Consider the following 12376-nt stretch of genomic DNA (forward strand, 5'->3'; position numbering starts at 1 on the left):
GAAGGGAGAGAGAGAGAGTTGGAGAAGGGAGAGTGAGGGATTTGGAGAAGGGAGAGAGAGGGAGTTGGAGAAGGGAGAGAGAGAGAGAGGTAGTTGGAGAAGGGAGAGAGGGGGAGTTGGAGCAGGGAGAGAGAGGGAGTTGGAGAAGGGAGAGAGAGGGAGTTGGAGAAGGGAGAGAAAGGTAGTTGGAGAAGGGGGAGAGAGAGAGGGTGTTGGAGAAGGAAGAGAGAGGAGAAAAGGGAAGATATAATTAAGAGCGACAGATCAAGAAACAAAGCTAGGTAGAAATCTGCTTGGGTAACGTGACAAGGCTGATCAGGCTGAGAGGCTGAGCAGGTGAGGAGAGCGCCGAGATCAGCCCGAGAGCTTGATAATTATAAAGAAACGTTGGATTATGACAATCTGGGTCTGAGCTGAAAGAGTCTGAAAGGGCAACGAAGAGCATGATATTACCGGGAGAGAAGAAGAAGAAATAGATCTGTACTAAGTTTCCCCTCCTTTCTCAGTGTGTGTCGAGGAGGATTGAAAAAGGCTCCTATTATCTCAGAGTACTTAGAGTGTGATTAGAACCTTACCAACTGTAACTAAGCACTGTACCTGGGTACATCATCGCAGGAAGTTAGTACTACTGAAAAGCTCAGTAACTTCAATCACAATCCCTAATTAACTTTGTGGCTTTTATAGCATATACTTTTATAAAGGTATTAAATATATTTGGGATCATTGTAATTATTTGTTTTATTTGCGTACAGATGCAGATCGACTCATACAGAACATTATTCAGGTTTCTGCTGTGTTTTGTGTAGCGAGCGACATCATCAACAGGTGTCGTTAGGACCGAACGGCTCCGACCTCACGTTACACGACTACATCATCAACAGGTGTCGTTAGGACCGAACGGCTACGACCTCACGTCGCATGACTGCATCTTCAACATTAAAACTGAAACGGCTCTGACAAAATACCTCCTTTTGTTAGCGCGTTTGGTGAACAAATCCAAACTCGTGACGGGCGTGCAAGTCCAGTGGAAAGGACGGACGAAACGTCCAAAGAGTCATATTACAGGTCGTAGAAACATGTCAAACCAAGTATAGAATTAATCTTTAGGACGCTTTTATCATAAATCTTCAATAATGTTCCAACCTGGAGAATTCATTTGTCTGTAGAAAACCAATGGAATGCGAGGTAACTCTCACGTGAACTCGCGTTCACGAGCTCATGGCACTCTGCCAGACACCTGGCTCAAACATCCCTTATTCTCCCCCCCTTCACAGTAGAAGCATCAAACAAGGTTCTAAAGACTGTTGACATCTAGTGGAAGCCTTAGGAAGTGCAATATGACCCCATAGACACTGTATATAGGAATGGCAATGAGTTGAAAAACTACAAACCTCACTTCCCACTTCCTGGTTGGATTTTTCTCAGGTTTTTGTCTGCCATATGAGTTCTGTTATACTCACAGACATCATTCAAACAGTTTTAGAAACTTCAGAGTGTTTTATATCCAATATTACTAATAATATGCATATATTAGCATCTGGGCTTGAGTAGCAGGCAATTTACTCTGGGCACGCTTTTCATCCGAACGTGAAAATGCTGCCCCCTAGCCCAAACAGGTTTAGACCGAAACTGCTCGGGCCTCACATCACGTGACCTAGTGTCAGGGTGTCAGGGTGTTGTATTAGTAATGTCCTACTGTACTATCTATGATGTACTCTCTATTCTGTTCTATCTGTCCTGTACTACCTGTCCTGTACCATATACTCTTTACCATATATTCTGTACTACCTGTCCTGTACTATATATTCTGTACTATATATCCTGTACCATATAATCTGTACCATCTGTCCTGTACCATATATTCTGTACTATATATCCTGTACCATATATTCTGTACCATCGGTCCTGTACCATATATTCTGTACCATCTGTCCTGTACCATATATTCTGTACCATATATTCTGTACCATATATTCTGTATCAAATATTCTGTACCATCAATCCTGTACCATATATTCTGTACCATATATTCTGTACCATATATTCTGTACTATCTGTCCTGTACCATATATTCTGTACCATATATTCTGTACCATATGTCCTGTACCATATATTCTGTACCATATGTCCTGTACCATATATTCTGTACCATCTGTCCTGTACCATATATTCTGTACCATATATTCTGTACCATATATGCTGTACCATATGTCCTGTACCATATATTCTGTACCATATATTCTGTACCATATATTCTGTACCATATGTCCTGTACCATATATATTCTGTACCATATGTCCTGTACCATATATTCTGTACCATATATTCTGTGATATATATTCTGTACCATATATTCTGTACCATATATTCTGTACCAAATATTCTGTACCATCTGTCCTGTACCATATATTCTGTACCATATATTCTGTACCATATATTCTGTACTATCTGTCCTGTACCATATATTCTGTACCATATATTCTGTACCATATGTCCTGTACCATATATTCTGTACCATATATTCTGTACCATATGTCCTGTATCATATATTATGTACCATCTGTCCTGTACCATATATTCTGTACCATATATTCTATACCATATATTCTGTACCATATGTCCTGTACCATATATTCTGTACCATATATTCTGTACCATATATTCTGTACCATATGTCCTGTACCATATATTCTGTACCATATATTCTGTACCATATATTACCTACTATCTATTCTTTACTATTTAGACAAAATTACAAAATGTCTGTTTAGAGCAAATTATATTCCCAGTAAAGTTTAGTATTCCCACACCTCCACTGGCAACTGGCACACGACTCACCTAGCAGAACATCTAAAAGACGCAACAATCACACACCTTTCTGTCTGTCTGGCATCTCCAGAGAGGTGTGTAGGTGTCGTGAACTGGATAAATACCTCCTCCTCATCCTCATCCTCATCCCGTCTGACTCGTCAAAGCGTAGGCTAACACCACAACCCCACCCTGTGTCAGCCCTGAGCCCCCAGCCCCCAGCCCAGGACCTAGCCCCAAGCCCCCAGTCTAGCCCCCAGCCCCCAGCCCTCAGTCTAGCCCCCAGCTTCCAGCCCTCAGCCCCCAGCCCCAGTCTAGCCCCCAGCCCCCAGCCCTCAGTCTAGCCCCCAGCCCCCAGCCCAGGCCCTAGCCCCAGCCCCCAGTCTAGCCCACAGCCCCCAGCCCTCAGTCTAGCCCCCAGCCCCCAGCTTCCAGCCCTCAGCCCCAGTCTAGCCCCCAGCCCCCAGCCCTCAGTCTAGCCCCCAGCCCCCAGCCCCCAGCCCCCAGTCTAGCCCCCAGCCCCCAGCCCTCAGTCTAGCCCCCAGCCCCCAGCTTCCAGCCCTCAGCCCCAGTCTAGCCCCCAGCCCCCAGCCCTCAGTCTAGCCCCCAGCCCCCAGCCCCCAGCCCCCAGTCTAGCCCCCAGCCCCCAGCTTCCAGCCCTCAGCCCCCAGCCCCAGTCTAGCCCCCAGCCCCCAGCCCCAAGCCCAGCCCCCAGCCCCAGCCCCCAGCCCCAACCACAGCCCCAGCCCCAGCCCCCTCCTCATCCTCCTCCTCTTCCTTCACCACCACCCCACCCTGTGTCAGCCCCCAGCCCCCAGCCCCCAGCCCCCAGTCTAGCCCCCAGCCCCCAGCCCTCAGTCTAGCCCCCAGCCCCCAGCATCCAGCCCTCAGCCTCCAGCCCCCAATCTAGCCCCCAGCCCCATTCTAGCCCCCAGCCCCCAGCCCCAGTCCCCAGCCCCCAGCCCCAGCCCCAGCCCACAGCCCACAGCCTCCAGCCTCCAGCCCCCAGCCCCCAGTCCCCAGCCCCCAGCCCCATCCCCAGTCCCCAGCCCCATCCCCAGCCCCCAATCCCCAGCCTACAGTCCCCAGCCCCCAGTCCCCAGCCCCCAGCCCCCCAGCCCTAGCCCCCAGCCCCCCATCCCCAGCCCCCCATCCCCAGCCCCCAGCCCCCCATCCCCAGCCTCCAGCCCCCCATCCCCAGCGCCCAGCCCCCCATCCCCAGCCTCCAGTCCCCAGCCCCCAGTCCCCAGCCCTCAGCCCCCCAGCCCTAGCCCCCAGCCCCCCATCCCCAGCCCCCCATCCCCAGCTCCCAGCCCCCCATCCCCAGCCTCCAGCCCCCCATCCCCAGCCCCCAGCCCCCCATCCCCAGCCCCCAGCCCCCCATCCCCAGCCTCCAGTCCCCAGCCCCCAGACCCCAGCCCCCAGCCCCCCAGCCCTAGCCCCCAGCCCCCCATCCCCAGCCCCCAGCCCCAGTCTAGCCAAGGCATCGGCACATAAAAAAAAGAGACATTTGATATCTAAAATATCAGAAATTAGATTACTCAGGCTTCCATAACTGAGGACTGTCAGGAGGAGACAGAGAGAGTGATTACCATCTTAACGCCAGAGAAGCCATATACCGTTAGGATGTCTCAGTTGGAACGGCGTCACCGGTGGCACCCAAAGCTCCAAGGCTGTTACTGCATGGCACTAGGATCCTTCTTCACCTCTTAAAGTGTCACCACCCCCCCCAAATCAATCAGGATTGATGCTGGCTCTCATTATTGCTTATGTATTTTCTGGGATGAAAAAGAGGTTTTATTGTCAGTGAGAATGGATGGATGGGACTGGCATCAGAAGGTCATGGAACCTGATGGATTTGTTGTTGGGTTTTTCAGAGGACTTCAGGGGACTGGATGAGAAGCAGGTGGGAGGCAGCTTTGAACGGTGTAGAAAACGCCACATTAATAACGTATATATATATATATATAATTAAAGATAAGAGGAAAAGGAAAGATGATAAATAATCTGACAAGATGTCCTTCAATTTTCCTCCATATGATATCCGTTTTGCTTTGATCAGAGATTGTGAAAAGATTGCAGAGATGTTTTAAAAGGGAACAATAGCAATGCATTAGATACAATAGAACTGTGACACAAATAGTTTAGTGGGACTGTCTCTGAAAGGCAAAATCTACTGTATTTTTTTTTCTCATATAATATGAAACTAAATCCACATGAAGAGACTTATTAAACACATTTTCTAGAAATAAATGTTTTCTATCTGAAAAAAAAACCAGTAGTATTTTTCCTCTCCGTCCGTCATGAAAAACACGACTCTGCTCTATAATATCCTGAAAAAACATTTCTGGTCCAATTAACTGAGAATACTGGAGATACATTATAGCATCTATTATAGACTTACAAAGAGATTGTTATATGACCACAATTATATTTGTTCTGTCTGTTTCATACTAGTAATGTCTGGTAGAGAAACATCAACAACACCACAAAGGCTTGTGTCCCCAATGGCTCCCTCTTCCCCACATAGTGCACTACCCTATAGGCCCTGGTCACATGTAGTGGTTCTAAATATGGACTGGTGTGTCTTTTGGAAGGAAGTCGATAGTTAAATGAATGGCTGCTGGCTATAGGGAGGCTCTCTAAGGGGTTTAAGACTGATTGTATAGGCTTGACGTCTCGTTAGTTCTCTCTCCTCTCTCTCCGCGACCTCTACACCCAGGCTTTTATTTGACAGGACACACTGGTTTGAATAAAAGGACCTCTCTCTCTCTCTCTCTCTCTCTCTCTCTCTCTCTCTCTCTCTCTCTCTCTCTCTCTCTCTCTCTCTCTCTCTCTCTCTCTCTCTCTCTCTCTCTCTCACTCCCTCTGTCTCTCTCTCTCTCTCTCCTTCTGTCTCTCTCTATCTCTCTCTCTCTCTCTCCTCTCTCTCCGCGACCTCTCTCTCTCTCTCTCTCTCTCTCTCTCTCTCTCTCTCTCTCACTCTCTCTCTCTCTCTCTCTCTCTCTCTCTCTCTCTCTCTCTCTCTCTCTCTCTCTCTCTCTCTCTCTCTCTCTCTCTCTCTCTCTCTCTCTCTCTCTCTCTCTCTCTCTCTCTCTCTCTCTCTCTCTCACTCCCTCTGTCTCTCTCTCTCTCTCTCTCTCTCTCTCACTCCCTCTGTCTCTCTCTCTCTCTCTCCTTCTGTCTCTCTCTATCTCTCTCTCTCTCTCTCCTCTCTCTCCGCGACCTCTCTCTCTCTCTCTCTCTCTCTCTCTCTCTCTCTCTCTCTCTCTCTCTCTCACTCTCTCTCTCTCTCTCTCTCTCTCTCTCTCTCTCTCTCTCTCTCTCTCTGTCTCTCTCTCTCTCTCTCTCTCCTTCTGTCTCTCTCTCTCTCTCTCTCTCTCTCTCCTCTCTCTCCGCGACCTCTCTCTCTCTCTCTCTCTCTCACTCTCTCTCTCTCTCTCTCTCTCTCTCTCTCTCTCTCTCTCTCTCCCTCTCTCTCTCTCTCTCCCTCTCTCTCCTTCTGTCTCTCTCTCTCTCTCTCTCTCTCTCTCTCTCTCTCTCTCTCTCTCTCTCTCTCTCTCTCTCTCTCTCTCTCTCCGCGACCTCTCTCTCTCTCTCTCCTCTCTCTTCGCGACCTCTCTCTCTCTCCCTCTCTCTCTCTCTGTCTCTCTCTCTCTCTCTCTCTGTCTCTCTCTCTCTCTCTCCTCTCTCTCTGCGACCTCTCTCTCTCTCTCTCTCTCTCTCTCTCTCTCCCTCTGTCTCTCTCTCTCTATCTCTCTCTCTCCTCTCTCTCCGCGACCTCTACACCCAGGCTTTTATTTTACCAGTAAAAGCCAGTAAACATGATGACGCGTTCTCTCATATATCTACGGGATACGTTGAGATGCTCTCGGTCTTTCTGATGTTATCTATCTTACTTCAAGACCAACACACGGACAACTTTATTGACCAAACATTTAAAAAATACTCCAGCTTCAGAGAGAAGAGTAACACTAATGATTGGTTCAGAGAGAAGAGTAACACTAATGATTGGTCCAGAGAGAAGAGTAACACTAATGATTGGTTCAGAGAGAAGAGTATCACTAATGATTGGTCCAGAGAGAAGAGTAACACTAATGATTGGTTCAGAGAGAAGAGTAACACTAATGATTGGTTCAGAGAGAAGAATAACAATGTGATTGGTCCCAGACAACAATGACAATACATGATTGTTTTTGTTTGAATACTCTCCAACAGACGTGATTGGTCCAGAGAGAAGAGTAACACTAATGATTGGTTCAGAGAGAAGAGTACCAATATGATTGGTCCCAGAGAACAATGACAACACATGATCGTTTTTGTTTGAATACTCTCCAACAGACGTGATTGGTCCAGAGAGAAAAGTAACACTAATGATTGGTTCAGAGAGAAGAATAACAATATGATTGGTCCCAGAGAACAATGACAATACATGATTGTTTTTGTTTGAATAACAGCAGCTGGCTCGCCCCAGGTTGCCGGGCCCCTAGTAACAACAGTGGTTGCCGAGGAAGCTGTGTCAGCTGTTGACGAAATTACCCCAGTAATTACACATCAATAGTGTGTGTGTGTGTGTGTTTGTGCATGCGTGTGTGCCTGTGTGAGTGTGTGTGTGTGCATGTGAGTGTGTGTGAGTGTGTGTGTGTGTGAGTGTGTGCGCGTCACCCCAGCATTTACAGATCAACAATAGAACCAGAGACAGGAAGTGATGTATATCCTCCCAGCTGATGAGGCTCTGTGTCAGTGAACAATAGCAGGGACACACATGTGGAGGAGGGGGGGGGGGGGGGGGGGGTAAAGTAGTGTGTGTGTCGCTCTGTGTCAGTGAACAACAGCAGGGACGTGTGGGACCTTTGTTAAGTGTGAAACTGAGCCATAAGGTCCTCCCCCCCCCCAGACTCTCTCCACCTCCCATCTGCCTCCATACTCACACAGAGCAACACGCTGCTCCAACGGTACCTCACCGACTGAGACAATGTCAAGGCTTTATTAATGAGAGGATGTTTACATTTGAAAAGTCAGTCATTCACTCTCATTTAAATGTGTCTGAGTTCAGTGGCTAGCTGTAAATAAGAGAGAAGCCAATAGCAGCAGTCGTAGCAGATTTGAATCGTGTCTATAAGATGTAAGTTGCCTGCCTCTCATGGCTGAGAAAACCTTTAAAGCCATAAAACAAATGAACAAGTGTTTTCTTTATTGTCCAATGTGAGAACAAATGTTGCAAATTTATGTTTTTAAATACGACCTTTTTGGTAATTAATAAAATACTGTAATTTATTAAAAACTGTAATTTATTAAATACTGTAATTTATTAAATACAGTCATTTATAAAATACTGTATTTTATTAATACTGTAATTTATTAAATACTGTAATTTATTAAATACGCTCATTTACTAATTCATGTAATTCATAAAATACTGTAATTAATAAAATACTGTAATTTATTAAATACTGTAATTTATTAAATACTGTAATTTATTAATACTGTAATTTATTGAATTCTGTCATTTTCAGAAGCATTTTGTGTCACATGCTGTGTCTCAGTCACATTTCAAATTGTAAAATAAATATTTAAATGACCAGAGAGGGGGTCAGAGGTCGGAATTATTTAGTGTTTAACACACTACATAACCAACAGGATGAGGACACCTCATCTACACCTCATCTACACTACATAACCAAAAGGATGTGGACACCCCATCTACACTACATAACCAACAGGATGTGGACACCTCATCTACACCCCATCTACACTACATAACCAAAAGGATGTGGACACCCCATCTACACTACATAACCAAAAGGATGTGGACACCTGCTCGTCCAACATCTCATTCCAAAATCATGGGCATTAAAATGGAGTTGGTCCCCCCTTCTCTGCTATAAAAGCCTCCACTCTTCAGGGAATTCTTCCACTAGATGTTAGAACATTGCTGAGGGGAATTTCAGCCACAAGAGCATTAGTGAGGTCGGACACTGACGTTGGGCGATTAGGCCTGGCTCGCAGTCGTGGTTCCAATTAAGTGATAATGCCCTTGAAGCCGGTGTTTGGGGGATATATTGGCACGGGTGTTGTTAGCAAACCATGCCAATACATCCTCAAAACACCGGTTTTCGAGGGCATTATCACTTTTAAACAAGTGTTTGTTGTTGAACAAGAGTTTGTTTAAGCTGTTTTCTATTGACATTTCTTTGTAAACATCCATAAAAAATGATGCTGATTCATGATTGTGACTGACTGAGACAAGCTGCTTGCCTGCCTGTCTGTCTCATCCCGATTACAGACCCCCGACATGCTCATTACTACGGGACAGCTGAAGATCGAAACTCAATACTGGAACAATGAGACAGAAAGCGAGTTTTATACACATCTCCACTGTTGAAAACTAAATGTTCATCTAAAAGACATGTGAGATAATGTCTATATGCTTTTTATGGTGGAGATTAAGTTTATAAATTGCCCGGCTGGGCTGACGAGACAGTGGATCGCCCAGTCAGATGGAACAGAGTAAATAGGCATTTCCACATCATAGATTTAGCCGGTGGTAACTTGTGAAATAGACATCAGCTGGAATGCGGTTTTATCCAATCAGCATTCAAGATTAGACCCACCCATTGTATAATTCATCCCCATAGGTGATCGATGGGGTTGAGGTCAAGGCTCTGTGCAGGCTGGTCAAGTTCTTCCACACTGATCTTGAGAAACCATTTATGTTTCGACCTCTTTGTGCACAGGGCCATTGTCATGCTGAAACAGGAAATGGCCTTCCCCAAACTGTTGCCACAAAATTGGAAGCACAGAATCATCTAGAATGTCATTGTATGCTGTAGCGGTAAGATTTCCCTTCACTGGAACTAAGGGGCCCAAACCATGAAAAACAGCCCCAGAACATTATTCCTCCTCCACCAAACTTTACAGTTGGCCCTATGCATTCGAGCAGTGTAGCGCTAGGGGAAAAAAGGGGAAAACCTAGTCAGCTGTACAACTGAATGCATCTTACCCAACCACTCTGAATCAGAGAGGTGCAAGGGAATGCCTAAATTGACATCCACATCATCAGGGGACAGTGGGTTACCTGCAGAACTACAGATTATCTGCAGAACTACAGATTACCTGCAGAACTACAGATTACCTGCAGACCTACAGATTACCTGCAGAACTACAGATTACATGCAGAACTACAGATTACCTGCAGAACTACAGATTACCTGCAGAACCACAGATTACCTGCAGAACTAAAGATTACCTGCAGAACCACTGATTACCTGCAGAACTACAGATTACCTGCCGAACTACAGATTACCTGCCGAACTACAGATTACCTGCAGAACTACAGATTACCTGCATAACTACAGATTACCTGCAGAACTACAGATTCTCCCTTTATCAGCTCGTGAACTTGATCCAGCAACCCTTTCGGTTACTAGGCCCAGTGCTCCTTCCTGCCAGGCTACCTGCCACCCTGGGACTGAATACCGAGTTTGGAAAACTCTGTTTTAGGATACCTCCCAAACAGCACCCTATTCCCTATGTAGTGCATTACTGTTGACCCGGGTCCATCTCATTGGCACTCTGATCTAAAGTAGTGAACCGTGTAGGGTGAAAGGGCACCATATGAGCCTCATCCCCAGGACTGCAGTGCAGTGTGGTGTACTTCGTGTTACCAAGGAGACGAGTGTCAAGACAAGATACAGTTTATCACAGAACGTCACTGTCCCTCTCTCAGCCCAACAGGACCTAAACTGTTCTAGATTCATTTCAAGGAGGACTGTTGATGTATGTTTCTGTTGGACCTCAACTATGGCTACGACAGGATGTTAGATTAGAGCAGGATGCCCGTATCCTAAATGCCACCCTGGTTCCCTATATAGTGCACTACTTTTAACCAGGGCCCCAATAGGGGAAGGGATGGCCCGACCCCTAGTGTGAATAGGGCTCCATATGAGAGACGGAAGACGAAGCTACAAAATGAGTCTTGGTGATTGATTGACACGAGATGCATCTTCCTAAGAGCTTAGTGGCGACACCGAGACAGAATAAATATCACCGCTGTCCACCAGGCGCTCCAAGGTGAGGCAGTGATGAAACCCCGACCCTGACACGTTCTACTCTAACGGACTGACTGAACGTTCTGGAGAACGGCAGGACTGACTGATCTGCGCTTTCTGCTGCCCAAGGATGGATCCTATAAATATGGCACTATGGCACCCTATTCCCTACATAGTGCACTACTTTAGACCAGAGCCCTATAGAACCCTATTCCCTACATAGTGCACTACTTTAGACCCTATTCCCTACATAGTGCACTACTTTAGACAAGAGCCCTATGGCACCCTATTCCCTATATAATGCACTACTTTAGACCTGAGTCCTATGGCACCCTATTCCCTATATAATGCACTACTTTAGACCCTATTCCCTACAGACAGTGCACTACTTTAAACCAGAGCCCTATGGAACCCTATTCCCTATATACAGTGCATTACTTTATACCAGAGCCCTATGGCAACCTATTCCCTACATAGTGCACTACTTTATACCAGAGCCCTATGGCACCCTATTCCCTATATATAGTGCACTACTTTAGACCGGAGCCCTATGGCACCCTATTCCCTACATAGTGCACTACTTTAGACCAGAGTCCTATAGAACCCTATTCCCTACATAGTGCACTACTTTAGACCAGAGCCCTATATAACCCTATTCCCTACATAGTGCACTACTTTAGACCAGAGCCCTATAGAACCCTATTCCCTACATAGTGCACTACTTTCGAGGGCCCACTACGGAGGACAGGGGGCTGAGATCATCTACTTCTCTCTATTGAGGTGAGGAGAGGTGAGGGTGGATGAGCGGAGGTGGGTGGGTGAGCTGAGGGGAGATGAGGGGAGGTTTGTGTGGATGAGGGGAGGTGGGTGAGCTGAGGGGAGGTGGGTGAGCGGAGGGGAGGTGGGTGGGTGAGCTGAGGGGAGGTGGGTGAGTTGAGGGGAGGTGGGTGAGTTGAGGGGAGGTGGGTGAGTTGAGGGGAGGTGGGTGAGTTAAGGGGAGGTGGGTGAGTTGAGGGGAGGTGGGTGTGGATGAGGGGAGGTGGGTGAGATGAGGGGAGATGGGTGTGGATGAGGGGAGGTGGGTGTGGATGAGGGGAGGTGGGTGTGGATGAGGGGAGGTGGGTGAGATGAGGGGAGGTGGGTGTGGATGAGGGGAGGTGGGTGTGGATGAGGGGAGGTGGGTGTGTGAGCTGAGGGGAGATGAGGGGAGGTTTGTGTGGATGAGGGGAGGTGGGTGAGGATGAGGGTAGGTGGGTGAGCTGAGGGGAGGTGGGTGGGTGAGTTGAGGGTAGGTGGGTGAGTTGAGGGGAGGTGGGTGTGGATGAGGAAAGGTGGGTGTGGATGAGGAGAGGTGGGTGTGGATGAGGGGAGGTGGGTGTGGATGAGGGGAGGTGGGTGTGGATGAGGGGAGGTGGGTGAGATGAGGGGAGGTGGGTGTGGATGAGGAGAGGAGAGGTGGGTGTGGATGAGGAGAGGTGGGTGTGGATGAGGGGAGGTGGGTGTGGATGAGGGGAGGT

The 12376-nt window shown here is 47.3% G+C and overlaps 1 protein-coding gene across 1 annotated transcript; it reads left to right on the forward strand.

Moving 5' to 3' along the window:
- The first annotated feature begins 1178 nt into the window (after positions 1 to 1178).
- Positions 1179 to 4305, forward strand: LOC139373911 (uncharacterized). The gene is made up of 3 exons (XM_071115003.1): positions 1179 to 1185; positions 3010 to 3146; positions 3646 to 4305. Exons 1-3 carry the CDS (start codon positions 1179 to 1181, stop codon positions 4303 to 4305), a joined length of 804 nt encoding a protein of 267 aa, XP_070971104.1.
- The last annotated feature ends 8071 nt before the right edge of the window (positions 4306 to 12376 follow it).

This window comes from Oncorhynchus clarkii, chromosome 18 (assembly GCF_045791955.1).
Source record: "Oncorhynchus clarkii lewisi isolate Uvic-CL-2024 chromosome 18, UVic_Ocla_1.0, whole genome shotgun sequence".
In the NCBI taxonomy this organism is placed as follows: domain Eukaryota; kingdom Metazoa; phylum Chordata; class Actinopteri; order Salmoniformes; family Salmonidae; genus Oncorhynchus; species Oncorhynchus clarkii.